The sequence below is a fragment of the Sarcophilus harrisii genome, chromosome 1 (genome assembly GCF_902635505.1).
Source record: "Sarcophilus harrisii chromosome 1, mSarHar1.11, whole genome shotgun sequence".
In the NCBI taxonomy this organism is placed as follows: domain Eukaryota; kingdom Metazoa; phylum Chordata; class Mammalia; order Dasyuromorphia; family Dasyuridae; genus Sarcophilus; species Sarcophilus harrisii.
This window is the reverse complement of record NC_045426.1, coordinates 621,647,861-621,664,496: the sequence shown is the minus strand read 5'-3', so window position 1 is coordinate 621,664,496 and position 16,636 is coordinate 621,647,861. Positions and strand designations below refer to the sequence as shown.

The 16,636-nt window shown below is 31.8% G+C and overlaps 1 protein-coding gene across 3 annotated transcripts in view; it reads right to left on the bottom strand.

Moving 5' to 3' along the window:
* Positions 1-16,636, bottom strand: part of EFR3A (EFR3 homolog A) — a 136,486-nt gene that overhangs the window by 35,116 nt on the left and 84,734 nt on the right. For all 3 annotated transcript variants that reach the window (XM_031947206.1, XM_031947207.1, XM_031947208.1), the window contains 3 exons: positions 16,477-16,528; positions 13,878-14,050; positions 12,787-12,862 (listed from right to left, as the gene is read on the bottom strand). In XM_031947206.1, the coding sequence (XP_031803066.1) occupies positions 12,787-12,862; positions 13,878-14,050; positions 16,477-16,528 (301 nt within the window). The remainder of the gene's footprint in view (positions 1-12,786; positions 12,863-13,877; positions 14,051-16,476; positions 16,529-16,636) is intronic.

Below are 16,636 nucleotides of genomic sequence, written 5' to 3'. Positions count from 1 at the left end.
GGTTAATGTCGAAGGATTATCCAAATATATGTTTTGAAAAATAAAAAGCTTTAATAAAGAAAAAAAAAAGTTAATACACTTGAGAACAAGAACCACTGAGCCCTTCCAGCTATAAATCCTGTTCACAAAAAGAAAATGATGCAACAACAACAAAAAGAAAACATTTGTGGAAGTTGTCTTTTGTAATTCAATATAGAAGGTTTAGAGATATACAACCATGCCGAAAGAGAATTTATAATCTAATAGGGAAGTTAAAATATACACCTAAAGGAAGATCATGCAAACTAAGATATCAAAGAAACTGGTTTAGATATAAGGAGGAGGCAGAGTAGATTAGAGAACCAAGTCTGTAATCTGGAAGAAAATGTGTTCAAATGTGGCCTCAGACACTCATTATTTGAATGATCCTGTCACTTAACCTTTGCTGAATCCAGTTTTTTTTTTTTTTTCCATCTATAAAATTGGGATAATAAACAACATCCTTACATAGTTGTTATGAGAATCAAATGAAATAGTAACTGCAAACTGCTAAACAGTGACTGGCACATAGTAAGTGATATATAAATGCCAGCTGTTATTAACAGTTTTAGTTCTCAGAAAAGAAAGATAATCTGATGACAACAATCTATTTTATATTTTAAAACTAATCAAAACACTACTACACAACTCCTCTTAATGTCTAAGAATATGTGAAAAGAAATTATGACTAAAAATGAAAGTTGCTGGGGCAGTGGATAGAGCACCAACCCCTAAGTCAGGAGGACTTGAGTTCAAATCTGAGCTCAAATACTTAACACCTCCTAGCTGTGTGACCCTGGGCAAGTCAATCAGAGAGAGAGAGAGAGAGAGAGAGAGAGAGAGAATGTTGCTGTTACCTGGTAAATATGAATTAAATGGATGTTTTCTTTTAAAAAGGACATTAACCCTTTTGGTCATAAAACCACTATTTAGAACACTGATAAATAACTAACTGAATTCATGGTTTTAACTTTCATCCTCATTGAAGGTGTCTGACAACACTGTTTAATACATCCAGGCTAAAAAGCATAAAAGCAAGCACAAAGGTCTGCTTCATTCTAATGGGATAGGAAAAATGAGAGAATATTGTCCATTATTCACAACCCATGTGAGCATGCCACCAAAAAACTGGTGTACTAGAGTTATGAACTTCTCTAGGCATGATTTTGCCATGATCATTCACTAACCCTTGTGATTGACAGTATTAAAACCCTCAGATTGACAAACATGATATACAGACCTCTGTTCTGCTCCCAGCATTTCTCCTGGATTTGTTGTCCAGCAAACAAAATATTGACCATTTCCCCAGAAGGTTTCACATGAATCAAAAGCATTGACATTTCTGAATAACTCCTGGGTTTTTCCTTTGCCATTAACTGACTACCAGATCTGGTGCTAAAAACTGACTTCCAGTAGTAGCAATAGTTGTGGGATGATCAGTTGTGAATGACTTCACTACTTTCAGCAATACAAATGATCCAAAAATACTGTGAAGTATTTATGATGAAAAATACTACCCATACCCAGAGAATGAATTGATTATGTTTGAATACAGACTGAAGCATTGTCTTTTTTTTTTAAACTTTATTTTTCTAGAGGGTTTGTTGTTGTTTTTTGGGGGGGAGATTTTTGCTTTCTTCAGCAACATGACTTTTGTAGAAATGTTTTACATAAATTTGCATATGGCTTTTAATGGCCTGAAGAGAGGAGGGAAAAGAAGAGACTCTGGAACTCAAAGTTTTAAAAACAAATGTAAAAAAAAAAGTTGTTTTACATGTAAATGGGAAATAAAAATGATAAAGCACACACCAAAAAAAAAAAAAAAAAAAAAAAAAAAAGAAAACTGATCTCCACTTATTTATTACCTTGAAGAGTATTACAAAAAAACAAGAAGCATTCCTGTTTAAAACTTAACTGGTATTTTTTTTACCAGTTTAACTGGTAAATTAACCGAAAAATTTAATCATAGCAGAAAAAAAGTTGATTGTTGACTAGCAGTATCTGCTAGCCAATCAACATTGTAAAAATCATGTGGTGTATTTGGCCACTGAAACAACTAGAGTATTGATAGCTGTGAAGCAAACTAACTGATCCTCTAACTAAATTCGGAGTACTCATTCTCTTACATACCCTGTTCTTCTTTCCCACTTTTCTGTCCCTTAATACTTCTTTGTAGACTTTCCACCATGACTTAACCCCTTCCTCTCCAGCTCCCTTGTCCCCTTTCTGTTCCTTTGCTGTTACCTTTCTCACTATCTAATCTTGCTGGTTTCCTTCCATTTTTATATCCTCCTTTGACACAATGCCAACTTCTTTCAGCTACTTCTCCTTTTGTTTCCAAGATTTCTCTACCAGCTGATGCTACTTTTTTTACCTCTTCTCTCTTCCCTATATTTCCCTCCTACTTGCCCTTTCTCTCCAGAAAGCTTAGGTTCTCCCAAAGGAGGAAAGCCTGCAGGCATCTTTCCGCTTCAAAAAACAGAAAGTCATTCTCCCAGAGGCAATGTAGTTCTTTCAACTAAGTGTTTCAGATCCTCTGACCTCTAAATTTGGAGAAGGGATACCCTAAATATTGGTGAATTCCAAGCAGTCATGTTCACCCAACTTCAGGTTATCTTTAAGGGATATAATCCTTCAAGGGGAGAAGTTGTAGATGTAACAGAAACTTACATTCCTCATGCAATCTTTCAATCAAAGATATCTTTATCTTCAAAATGGAATTAACACGCAAAAAAAAAAAAAAAATCTGAAAAATAACAGTTACTTTTCTAGAATCCCGATAATCACTATTTTTAACGTGGACTTTCTTTCTTTCATTCTCTGACTGAATTAACTTTCCACAGAAGGAATATGTTGAATCACTCAAGTATCTCTGCCAAAAAAACCTCAAATGAGGTCATGAAGAATCACAATTGAAACCACTGAATAACAACAAAACCTCTAGACACAAACAGGTTAGTACAGTAGTTTATCAAATCTGTCAAGATGCAGTCTACTGGATTTATTATTTCTTTTTTTTTCTTCCACAAATTAATTGTGGTGTTAAGGGATAGAAGGAAGACTATATCAATACTAGTTTTATTTGTTGTTTAAAAAGTCAAATATAGAGGCAGCTAGGTAGCGCAGTGGACAGAGCACGAGCCCCAAGTTCAAATCTGATCTCAGACACTTAACACTTTCTAGCTGTGTGACTCTGGGCAAGTCACTTAACTCCTAACTGCCTCAGCAAAAAAAAAAAAAAAAAAAAAGCCAAATACACCACATGATTTTTACAATGTTGATTGGCTAGCAAATACTGCTAGTCAACAATCAATAAGTATTTTCTAAGCACCTATTCTATACCAAGAACTGGGGACACAAAAAAATGAAACAGTCTCAGCCTTCAAAGATCTTATATGTTAAAAGTCATCTCTAGAAACATCAATATTAAGGCCCTGAATTATCAGGCATTGAACTTTTAAAGAGTGAAAAAAGTGCTAAACTGGGGATCAAGCAAAACCTGGCTTCAAATGTTGACTCCAACATTTGCTGAATGACCATAGATAAAAACCTTAACTTCTCTCAGTTTTCTTCTCAATTGTAAAATGGGAAGAATAATAACTGTAGTCCTTACCAAAAACATTTGTTTTAGGCTCATAAGCCCTCATAGGCTCATAAGCCCTCATAGGCTCATAAGATGAGGAGTGCAAAGAACACTGTAAATCTGAAAGCCACAAAGAAGCATAAACTAATGTTATCATCAAAGGCAGGCTAAATTCTGTTTTAAGGGCATTTTATTCTTTTCAAATTTTAAAAAAAAATTTGGCCCTATGAACAGTACTTCAACATTTCTAGGAACTGTGATTCTACTGATTTAAATAGCAATTCCTCCTCAAGTAGTCTTTGTTCAACAAAGCTAACCTCAAATGTCACAATCTATATTGTTATTATTACCAATATATTACTGCTCTATCCCCCCCCCGGTGCTAGTGTTTTAATTAAATCAACTTTAATTTATTTATTTATTAAAGTAACTGATTTGTTTTGTATATACCTAAATATATGCATATATTGATTACACAAATAAATTATAAGCTCTTTGAGAACAGGGACTGTTTCACATCTGTCTTGGGCTTCTCAAAGTGCAGTACAGTATTAGGCACGCAACAGGTGCTTAACAAGTGCTTATTGATAACATTGATTCATATCCCTCAAAGAAATCAGCCACGGAGGCTAGCCTTTCTCAGACAAGCAGATTCCTGGAAAACAGAAACACAATGTGTTACCAGCCTCATATTCAAATTTTCTTTAGCCTAGCAGGACCTGCCAAAACTAGTACTAGTCTAGACTTTTTAAAATCAAAGAATACCTCCCTGCCTGAGTGAAAAATGTCTTGAAAATTGTCATGTCAACAGAAATTACTTCCCTAATTTAAACGCTGAATTGTACATTTTGTATTACAAGGCAATTATGTAAGGCAACTCTAATAAGACCCTAAAAAAAAAATCATTAAAAAAGATCAGAAATTCATCCCCTGCCTTTGACTTTTCTTGCTCAAACCAGCCATTAGCTTAGGATCAAAAATTTCAAGAAATCTTTTTAAAATCCCAACAATCCATAGGGACAGTATTGACTTGGCTGAGAATAACATGCCTCTTATCACTGTAATTAGACTCAGTCCTAATACACAACCTGATCCTTGCTTATCAGTCATATACCTTATCAATACATAGGTACCTGTATATCCCTCTTATTCTTTATCTCACCTAGCTGGTGGAACTGAAAATCAAATCAGCATTATTATGTTTCTGAAAGGATCAGTATACTACCATTGTACTGTACCTATTACCCTATGACTCTACTCAGAAGTCTTCCAAATAGGGACACTATCTAGGTTGAAGTCCTTTTCCTTGCCATTATTCCCCACTGGTCATGTTGACCCATGAAGACTATCTTTTACAGTGTCCTTCAGAAATGGTTTGTTAACAAAGTGTCATTCATATCAATCCCCTGGCCTTCCCTTGGAAATTATATATTTAACTTTTTGAAAAATATTTAATTTTCTAGATACATGCTGTTTCCCCTAATAGAATGCAATTTCATTGAAAACTAGAATTTTTTTTTCCTTTTTATCTCCCCCTATGCAAAGATCAGCTCAGATGCCATCTTCAGTCAAACCACCATTCTTCTCTTAAATTTATTTAAAACTTAAATACAAACAAGAAAAAAACAAAATAGAGAAAAAAGAAAAACAAAACACTGCCATGTGTCCAGTGGAACAACAGGGAGGATTCAAGATATATAATAAATCCCCACTTCAAGATAGCATATATAATAATAGAAGACATTATATTCACATCTGTCTACCTTTTCTTTGCTTCCTTAAAGGTTTTCTTTTGTTCTCTGCTGTGCATTTTTTACTATACACACACACACATTTATATACACATACATAGACATGCATCTAAAACAATATGAATATGGCTGAGATATAATATACATTTCTCTTCACTGAATCTTGACTTTGAAATCAATGATTACTAACCCTACTTTTTTTTCTAATTCCTGATCCTTGTTATTGTGTTTGTGCATCTTTTATTTCTTATCCCTCTTCAGCTTTTCAACTTTATTTCTATTCCTTAACTTGCCTTGCTATTAACATTCCCTCCCATATATGCCTTCCGTATCTTCTTCCCCTACCCTTTCCTCTTTTATCTCTTTCTCACTAACCTACATACCTTGTCCCACTGCCATAAATCCACACAACCTTCTATATCCCACTTTATCCTCTTCCCTGCCCCCCTTATTTCCTTGTAGAATTTGGAGGATGCAATACCCTTCTTGGTGGATGGGTGCTCATATTGTTCCCAATTTAACCCATTCCCAACACCAATAGGTTTTCAGAACTACCAGCTCTCCCTTCTCTGTCATCTAATTCCTCTGTATTAGTTCTTTCTCTGCACTTCATTCACATGGCATAAGTACTATTTTTTTCAACTTTTTCTTAGACAGTTTCCTAGAGTCAGATCATACTCAGCTCTGCCCCTTTCTTCTGGGCTACCCAATTACTAATGTCAATCTAGACATATGGTTTACATTTCCACAGATAAAATAAAAACAGTTTTTCCTTATTGAGTCCTTTGAAATTAGTCTTTGATATTAGCACTTATAGTAAATTTTCTACTGAGTTCAGTTAAGACAAAATCCAGAAAATCTGAGTGTTCATTAAATGTCAATTTTTTATTGGACATAATATTTTCAGCCACAGGCCTATTTTTTTATTGTTGATATATGATATTCCAGAACCTGTGACATTTTTATTGTAGATGCTGAAAGCACAAATTTATGGACCTATGCATATATAGTCATGTGTATATATACTTATCCAGATACAAACACACATAATCATACATCCAGATTGGTAGATACAATTCATCTTATAAATAGACTATAGGTCTCAATTTTAAAGAATCAATTCAGTTTAAGATATACTTTATTGATATCTGAACAACCTTGGGATGTTTTGATTAAACACTTCCAAATGGTTCTAGAAAATCGTGTTTTTTTTAAAAAGGTAATGAGAAACATTTTTCTGGAGAATGTCATATATATTAATTGGAATATAAACTATACAAAAATCTGTGAAAGAAATAATATATGTACTACTATAATAAAGGATTGTTTTTCTTATCAAATTACTCTCCTCTCCAAAGTAGGATACACTGAATTAGATGCTATAATGGGTTACTGTGAAAAAAAATGTATTAGACTCATTTTCATGTATTTTCATATAAAAAGGAAGAAATTAAATATTGCTAAGATTTAATAGGAAGACTGACATTGGAAGTTTCTCTCAAACCAGCTGCCAGTCTATACATCATGCATTGTATGCATGGTGTTTCGATGGGAAAACCAGTGTTCCACATTCGGGATAAACAGTAGAGCTTTCATTCATTCATCTTCAGTGTACTGCAACATATTACAGTTTATATGCATCTAGTTGAGTGGATTTATGGGTTATATTATCTAGTTTTAATTAAATTACCTGTCATAAAATTGACAAAAAGCTTAAAAAAACTTTTGCAAAGACACTTTAGACTAAAGATAGTACTACTAATAAAGATGATGATACTAATAAAGGACAAATGGTAATGCTGACACTTTCCCAAACAAACTCACCAGCTCCATTAGAAAGAAAAAAAACAACAAAAATCCAATCAGATCTTAAAAGAAATCAATCTTAAAAATTAAAAATTATCAAGGCTATATGAAACACAAAGTTATATCCACTATCATTAACAATGAACTTCAACCTTAATAAATTGTGTTTTGAGAAACTAGCTGATAATATGAAAACATTATGATTAACATGATTAAAAAGTAAGGTTTTCCTGTCAAAAATAACATGATTCTTTCCTCCATTAAAAAAAAAAAAGGCAGCTGGTGGTTCAGTGGATAAAGCACTGGGCCTGGGGGTCAGGAAGATTCAAGTTCAAATCCAGGAAAAGACACAAGACATTTCCTGGGCAAGTCCCTAACCTTTTGTTCCCTGACAAAATGGATCTACTGTAACCAATGAAAAAGTAAATGATAATCCATTGTAGTATAGTGAAGTCATAAATCAGTTGGACACGACTGAATAAAATTATGGAATTCCAAGATTCCATAAAATCTTGGAAAAAGAATTTGCTAACCTATTTAAAAATCTTTCACAGAAAAGTTTCAGTGGATTTTGAAACTTTTGAAACCAAAAACCTTTGAAAGAGTTTGCAATAAGAAATAACTCACATGACAGAAGATGAAATTTAGTTAGCTGAATTTTAACAAAACCTTTGTAAAAATTGGTAAGCTGATTTGAAAAAGACTATCATTTATTAAATGCAGAAAATGATACATTTCTTTGACTTAGATCTACATTTCTTTCTGAGACTTGTTTTTGTTGTTAGGATAGGCTTTAAATTAAGTGTCAAAACAAAAAATGAATTTAAACCAGATCTTTAACTACAAAGAATTAAACCAAGATTCAAACAAACAAAGAAACAAAAACAACAAAAACAAATGAAGCTCATTTGGAGAATTGCATTATGCTGTGGTGAGATCAGATCTTAAAATTATGGATAGTATTTTTCAGCATAAATCCGTTGGCATTGTCCTGGATCACTGGTCTGCTAATAATACCTAAATCATTCACAATTTTTCATCATACAATATTGCTGTTACTGTGTATAATGTGCTCCTAATTTTGCTTACTTCACTTTATATCAATTTATAACAAATCTTTCCAAGTTTTTTGAAATTATTCAACAGCCAATGGGAAACTATCTCTAGGATACACACCTAGCAGTGAGTGTTATTGCAGGACCAAAGGATATACAGTTTTATAGCCTTTTGGGAATAGTTTCAAATAGCTCTCCAGAATGAATGATCAATTCATAACCCCAAGACAGGTGTATTAGTGTTTCAGTTTTCTCACAACTCCTTCAATATTTGTCATTTTTCTTTTGTGTTATATTAACCAATATGATGTGACATGTAGCATTTTTTTTCATATGACTATGGATAGCTTTGATTACTTAATTGTATTCATATAGTTCTTGGGCTTGTCTTGCCTGGTAGATTCCCAAATATCTTATATTGTCTATAGTTATTTTAAGTAACATTTCTGTATTTATATATTACCAACAAAGTTTGCTGGTAATAAAATGCTGACAATTTTATATGGATTTATTTTATATCCTGCAACTTTGCACATTTCTCCATCATGAGTCATCTTTGGACTGAGAAATGGTGAAATGACCATACCTTTTATTAATAATGTTACAATTATTTAAAAAATGATTAATTACTTAAAAGCCACATGTACTGAACTTTTTATATGTCACACTTGGTCACTGTGTATGATTTTTGTGATATATACTATTGCAATCTCCTTAATAGTACTACATTTAACATTTTTGCTTCAATATTCATTAGGGAAATTCTGAATTCTTTCCATACTTTTTCTTTCTCTGTTTTTGGTATGGCTAGTTTAGATATCAATATCATATTTGCATCATAAAAGATATTTGGTAGGCCTCTTTGTTCACTTATTTCCCCAATTATTTTAAAGAATTAATTATTCTTTAAACATTTGGTAGAATTTGCTTGGGAATCCATCTGACTCTGGGAATTTTTTCTTAAGGAATTCATTGGGTTCCCCCTCCCCCAATTTCTTTGTCTATGGATTATTTAAATATCCTATTTGCTCTATCAATCTGGGCAATTAATATTTTTGTAATCCATTTCATTTAGATTTTCAGATTTATCTGGAATATATTTGGGCAAAACAGCTCTTAATAATTGTTTTAAGTCGTTACTCATTGGTAGTGAGATTCTGCTCCAGTAAGTTACCTTTACTTTTTCTGTGACTGCTTCAGATCTGTTTCTTGTAAACAGCATATTGTCAGATTCTGTTTTTTAATCCATTCTACTATTTCTTGTGTTTTATGAGTGGGTTCAGCCCATTCATATTTACAGTTATGATTAACTGTGTATTTCTCTCCATCCTATTTTTCTTTGTTTATCCTTCTCTCTCATCTTTCACCCAGTCCTTCTTCACAAATATTTTATTTCTGATTACCACCTCTCCCAATCTGCCTTAACTTCTATTAGTTTTCTCCCTCCCCCTCCTATTTTGCCCTTGTCCCTATTTATTTTCCTATAGTATAAGACAGATTTCTATATCCTACTGTATGTGTGTGTATATACATATATGTATATGTGTATATATATATATATATATATATATATGTATGTTAATCCCTTTTTGAGTGGAAAAAAACAATCATGAGCTTTGACAAGACTATAAGAGATAGAGGAGGACAGAAGGGTTTGGTGTACTATGTTCCATAGGGTCACAGAGCGTCAGAATGACTGACAATAACAAAAACAAATGTTTACGGACTGACCACAATCCATCTATCCCAATTTAATGTGAAATTAAATTTTAATAAGACTGTAAGACTTTATATTTATCTCTACAAACTTAATCTTCTTAGATTTCTATAGTCAACTGGAGAATTCAAGAAATACAGAGGATCACAGGAAATACATAGGTAATTTTGATTACATGAAATTAAAAAGATTTTGCACAAACAAAACCAATCCATCCAAAATTAAAAGGAAAGCAGAAACCAGGAAAACATTTGAAGCAAAGGTCTCCTTTATCAAAAATATAGGAAACCAAATTTAGAAAAATAAGTGATTCCCCAACTGAGAGATGGTCAAAAGCATGCAGTTTTTAGAAGAAATCAAAGGTATCAAGTCATAAGAAAAAAATGTTCTAAATCACTAATAATTAGAGAATGCAAATTAAAACAATTAGAGTTGTTTTATGCAACCCCATGCATTTTCAGATAGGCTATCATGATAGAATGGGAAAATGTGAAATGCTCAAAGAGATTTGGAAAAATAGGTGCCTGTTTAGTGGAGTTCTGAGGTGATCTAATAATTAATTATGAATAAAAATTTGGAACTATGTCCAAAAGGTTATAAAACTGTATACTCTTGAATCTATAGTACCTCTACTAAGTTGGTATCCCAAAGAGGTCAAATAAAAAGAGGACCTATTTGTACAAAAATATTTATAGTAGCTTTTTTTGTGATGGCAAAAATTGGAATTGAAGAAATGTCCATGAACTAGGAATGATTGAACAACTTGCGGTATGTGATTAGGGTGGAACACTGTAAGTAATCCTAGGATGGTTTCAGAAAAAGACTTACATAACACTTGGCTACTCTAATTAATGTAATGACAATTCCCAAGTACTTACGATGAAAAACGCCATCCACCTCCAGAGAGAGAATTAATGAATTCTATATGGAGACTAAAACGTATTTTTCTTGCTTTTCCCCCCTATGATGTAGCTAATGTGGAAATGTTTTGCATGTCTTATGTATAATGGAGGTAATTTATTTAAAAAGAAAAGAAAAAGAAACAAAACCAAAGTGACAACTACTATTAATGTGGATAGACTTATCAAGTCCAGCTACCCAACCAATTTCAACTCAACTTTATTGTACTACTGTGTAGCATACCTCCATATTATCCATAAAAAGCAAGATTGCATAACTATATGGATATGTATAAATATATTGTATTTAATATGTATTGATCTACCTGCCGTCTGGGGAAGGAGTTGAGGAGAAGGAGGGGAAAAATTGGAACAAAAGGTTTGGCAATTGTCAATGCTGAAAAAATTACCCATGCATATATCTTGTAAATAAAAAGCTATATTAAAAAGGAAAAAAAAAAAAGATTTTATTAGATATTTTGCTAAAATCTTGGCAAGCAATTTACAACTTATCCTTGAATCTTTGGGTTTCATAACTTAGTCAAAAATACTTAAAAAATTTACTTTATTCTACTTGGGAAAAGTAGAATGGATGATTCAATGTCTGATAGATAAGAAGTCCTAAATAAATGCTTGACCAACTGATCAGCAGATACAAAGAGTAAATTTATGCTTCGAGTATATAGACACAACAATTTGGACTATTCCACAGAAGAATAAATTCCCTTGAGAACCAATAGATTCCCCTCTTTAGTCAGCGTCTTAAAACAAAGGATGCATGACTGACTACCTGTTGAAAACCAGACCTTCTGATTCCTAGTACATCATATTCTTCACTATATCATGCTCCTTAATTTTATTGGTTTTACCTAAGTAACTGGCTAATAGGAGCAACTACACAAAGAGATTCATGAATGAATGAAGGGATGGGCATTCTGTCCAAAACAGCTTTAGCAAAGCAAAGCAACTTTAGCAAAGAAATCTTGTAGACTCAGAAATATCCAAGAATGTCTTGGAAGTAAAGAAGTTTGTTGAAATTCTTACAAACTGACTTATCACTTTGTAAAGATTCCAACAGAAGTTCTCAGCAGTATCAAAGGCATTAAAGAAAATTCACTGGCAAGGAGAGCTTTTATACATCTGGATACTCTAAACTTCAGTATCTACCTATCTATCTGACCAATTGTCCTTTGCGATCATACATTCTTTTACTTGCTAAATGCTTGCTGAATTGAGTTTATTTTTTAGTGTTCTAGAAGTGTTCTAGAGTTCTACCTTAAAAGAGAAAGGTAAATTTCACTTGGTTCAAGAAAGGCTGATACCTATTGTTATGAGTAACCAAAAATGGGTACTGATCAAATGATACATAGTTCACAAAAAAAAAAAAAAATCAATAGAAGAGCCCTTTGCCACATTTATTTTTTTCATACTAATTTTTGTTAAAAAAAAAAAAAAATTCAACCCAAGACAAATAAAATTGTAAAGAAAAAAAACAAAACAAGCCATCAATTACATGTTAACTTCTGACAAAAAGCTTGGCAAGAATTTTCTCTAAAAATAAATGAATAGTTGAACTCAAAATGCTTAAGTCAACAGTGAAAAATAACTTAAAACAATTTGAATAGCTCTAGTGGGCAAAAGAGGAACAAAAGGGAGGCAGGTCATTATTAAATACACAGAAGACATTTATAAACTGTTACAGTCATCTAAAAATGGAATGGATCACTTTGTGAGGTAGCAAATTCCAGTTATTAAATGCTCAAGTAGAGGAGAGATGATCAACAATCAATAATACTACAGATGAAATTCATAGATTGGACAAAAAGGCTGGACTAAATTACCTCTATGGTACCTGACAATTTAAGATTTTATAGTAACGTGAAACTGTATAGTAATGTGAAACTGCTTAAAATAGATACTCATAATTTATGTACCATTCTATAATAAAGGTTCTCACCTTTTTCATAAAACTTGCATCTTGCCTGGAAATTTTCTCTCTTTTTATCTTGAGGTCACCTACATCTGGTATGATTCTATGGAAACAAAGAATACATTATTTTAAAGAAACATTATCACATATTTAATTATATCAAGATGTCACATATGAAAAAACAGTTATGAAAATGTCTGAACTATTTTCAACTTTCTTACAGCAATTTCCATTTTTCAATTATATATCTGTGTGTAATAACTGTATTCTATAGTCGTTTCAGGAATCACAAAAGCATTATTAACTTAATCATAAAACCATTATAATTTTCAAAGTAAAATCAGACTTTGTTAAAATAAAAAAACAGATTTTGTATTTAAGCTAGTAACTATTCAAAGACATGATTGTGAAATATGAAATGTTTCTATCTTTATGGCATACAGCCATCTTAAAAACGCATTCACAACTAGTGAAGAAGCCTAATGAAAGTGTATAATATGCTGGAGTCAAGAAGACTCTAGGTTTAAATCTCAATTTTGACATATACTAGTAGTGATAGATGTCATTAACTTTTCTAAATCTCAGATTTTCCATCTATAAAATGACAATAATATTGATAGTACCGTAACACCTCAGGATGTGATAAAATTCTAATAAGAGAATGTTTGTAAAAACCAATGTATGTAAAGACTTCTGCCTAATTTAAAACCATACACCTTTAAGTTATAATTACTATGAAGTAAATCCAATATTTCTTAATTAAATGAAAGACAGGTATTGTTTTTGAAATCTCAAGGATCTACTGAGAGGGGATCTTCATAATTTTTTGTGCCCTTTGGCAATTTGATAAAAATCTATGGATTCCTCAGACTGTTTTTAAGATGCACAAAATAAAATAAACATAATAACAATGGAAAGCAAAGATTAATGAAAATAAAGATGTAACTGTTTTCCTGTTCAAGTTCATTCCAAAAGGGTGAATATTGATTCCCTCTAGAGGAATCTCCATGGATTCTAGGTTGAAAATCCAAAATTTTAGAATAATCTCTCCCACTTAATTATTTAATTTAAAATCATCTTTAAAAATATTAATTAAATCAATTTTAAAGTAAAATTGCCTGATTCCTCGAAGTTTTGCCCGATTGTCATGTCGATCAAGTAGGTTATGCAATATTTCAAGGACCAGCTGTCTCAGTTCATAGTCTTCCATTAGAGATGGAGATAATAAAGGATCAAGAAATGGGGCAGGTAGTGCAGTAACAATGGTCTTAGCTTTGTATCCAGATGTTACCTAAGAATAATTAATATAAATACACATCAATATTACAAAATCTTTTGTCTTTTCCAAAACCCTTTTTAAAGTTTCAAATTATCCTTTCAAAGACATATAAATATACAGAACATCTTCTGAGGGAAACAGAAATAAAAGCATAAAATCAGAATGTACCCAATGAGAAAACATGGTTACTTAAAACTTTTTAAATGACTTTACCATAATCAATAAATATAATGAACATTAATTTGCAAAAGATAAAAAGAGATGAGATTAAAGAAAAATAAGTGAAAATTGAGTTATGTGTAATTTATCTCACTTATTTTAAAGCAAAAAGTTAAAGATAACGACATCTTTCTCATTTTGAACACTGGTTTTCAAAACTATTATACTATATACAAGCTGACTGATTAATATTTCCATGCATCTATCTACTCTGAATTAAAAGGTTTTAAATATCAAAATTCTTAAAATGCAGTCATTAAAGTAGGTGTGTTATTAACAGAAAAAGAGAAAATGACTATTAGAAGCAATTCTTTATAATGGCATGGACATAACACACAAATGTAAATGATCAACAAATTTTTCTTCTGGTTGAGAGATTATATAGAATAAACTTTAAATTCCATGTACTTCTAACAATTTAGATAAAGAGTACTTTGTTAAAAATGCAAAAATATATAGACCAGGGCTTATTAGTTCATTTTTTTTCTGATTCTGTCCTAAAAATGTATAAAAAGTGAATGTATTATCAACACTGTGCTTGCATTAGACTTTTACTCTCCATAGCTTCATTCTCAAAGAGCGTGAACTAGATGCCTACTTATAATATAGGCTAGCATATTACAAAATAAAGATTATTAAGTTAAAAAGAAAAAAGGTCTCCCTTCTGGCCAATTGTTTTTAAATTCATTGCCCATATTCTCACTTTGGTTTATTCATTAATTATTTAATGACTTAAGAAATCAGTTTTAAATTTGTATCCAGTTGTAAATTTGTACTTCACTCAACATACAGATTATGATGTGATAAAACAAGATGACACAGTGGATTAACTGCAAGACCAAAAATCAAGAAGACATATTCAAGTTCCCTCTCTTCTCTTATTGTGTGACCATGGACAACACTTTTCATTTCTCTTATTCTCAGATAACTTTCTAATATTATAAATTATAGCCACTTACAAACTATATTGCCTTTCTTCTCCCCACTATCCTAAAAAAATATTAAAATTAAGGATATGGAAGATCTCATTTGATTACCTTTCAATTTTTATGCAGTTCTTATGATGCATAATATATTAATTCTTACAGGTCATAATGAATAATCAATACACTGGGCTAAGAAGGTAGAATTCATAGCTTTTCTCAACTTTATTCATTAGGAGTTCTACCATTCTCTTTTTTTGGCCACCCTGAAAGTCCTACTACCTCCTCCTCCACAATGATTAGAGTAAAGTAGCTCCCTAATGCAGCAGAAGCAGTAGCAGCCCAATATCAAGGCTTCTCAAACTTCCTCCACTTAAGAGTTCCCATCCATTCCAAAATTTCTTGGCCATTTTCCTATGGCTTCTGGAGGATCCTGGTATTAAGTAACAGCTTATACACAGGGTTAAAAGAGGAAGAAGACAAGAGAAAATATCCAATACATTTAAAGGAATCAGATTAAGGAATTCTTTATTTCCAGAAGAATTAATGCAACAATGAATACCTAGGTGAAGAACAATAAATATTTATTAAATTAAAAGCATTTTCCTTTCATTGAAGAAATTTTTTACTAAAAAAAAAAAAAAAATAACTGTGGTTCTTTATAACTGAAAATCTTTTTCAGGAATGTCAAATGACATGATTATCTACAATCTGTTTCTTAGTTTCTTATTTTTTTAAAATCTGTTTTTAAATTATTTTCAAGTGAATTTAAATTCTAAACATGCCAAAATTAAATTCTCTAAAACATGCCAAATAAATCTGACTCCTGAATTAAATATGCTGGTAAATTCCAAACATACATTCACTTACCAATTTAAAGTAACATGTATATCTTCTTTCAACTTGAAATATTTTTTAAAAAAGAACTTGATTTAAATATAAGAGGGAAATTGTCATCGTGTGTTTTAATAAACTCTGAATCAGGAATTCTAGGTGGCCTAGAACAGCCTCTAGAAGCTATATTAATTAGTCTTGGAGGCCATTTTTTTTTTCCTGACTCTTCACCAAAGGAAAATAAACAATGTCATCTTTGGCTAAGGCATCTAAACTTTTTGAAATTTGTATTTCTTTATCTGTAAACGGAGAGACTTGAATTAGATCTTTAATACTACTTTGAGCTCCATCATTCTCTAATTTTATATAGGAAACTATAAGACTCGTAAACTTCAAATATTTTCACTTAAATACCCTTTGACTATTTCCCTCCCAGTCCACTGCACATCTCATATGACTTACCATAAGTAAAGATCTCAGCAACATTATCTGAATCCGTCTGGTTCCCAACTCCCTAAAATTTAAAGTTCCCAGGTATTAAATTTAGTATTCAATTTGTATTACCCATTATTAATCATATTACTAATGTCTTTGACTTGAAATATCCCATCTTTAAAAAGAG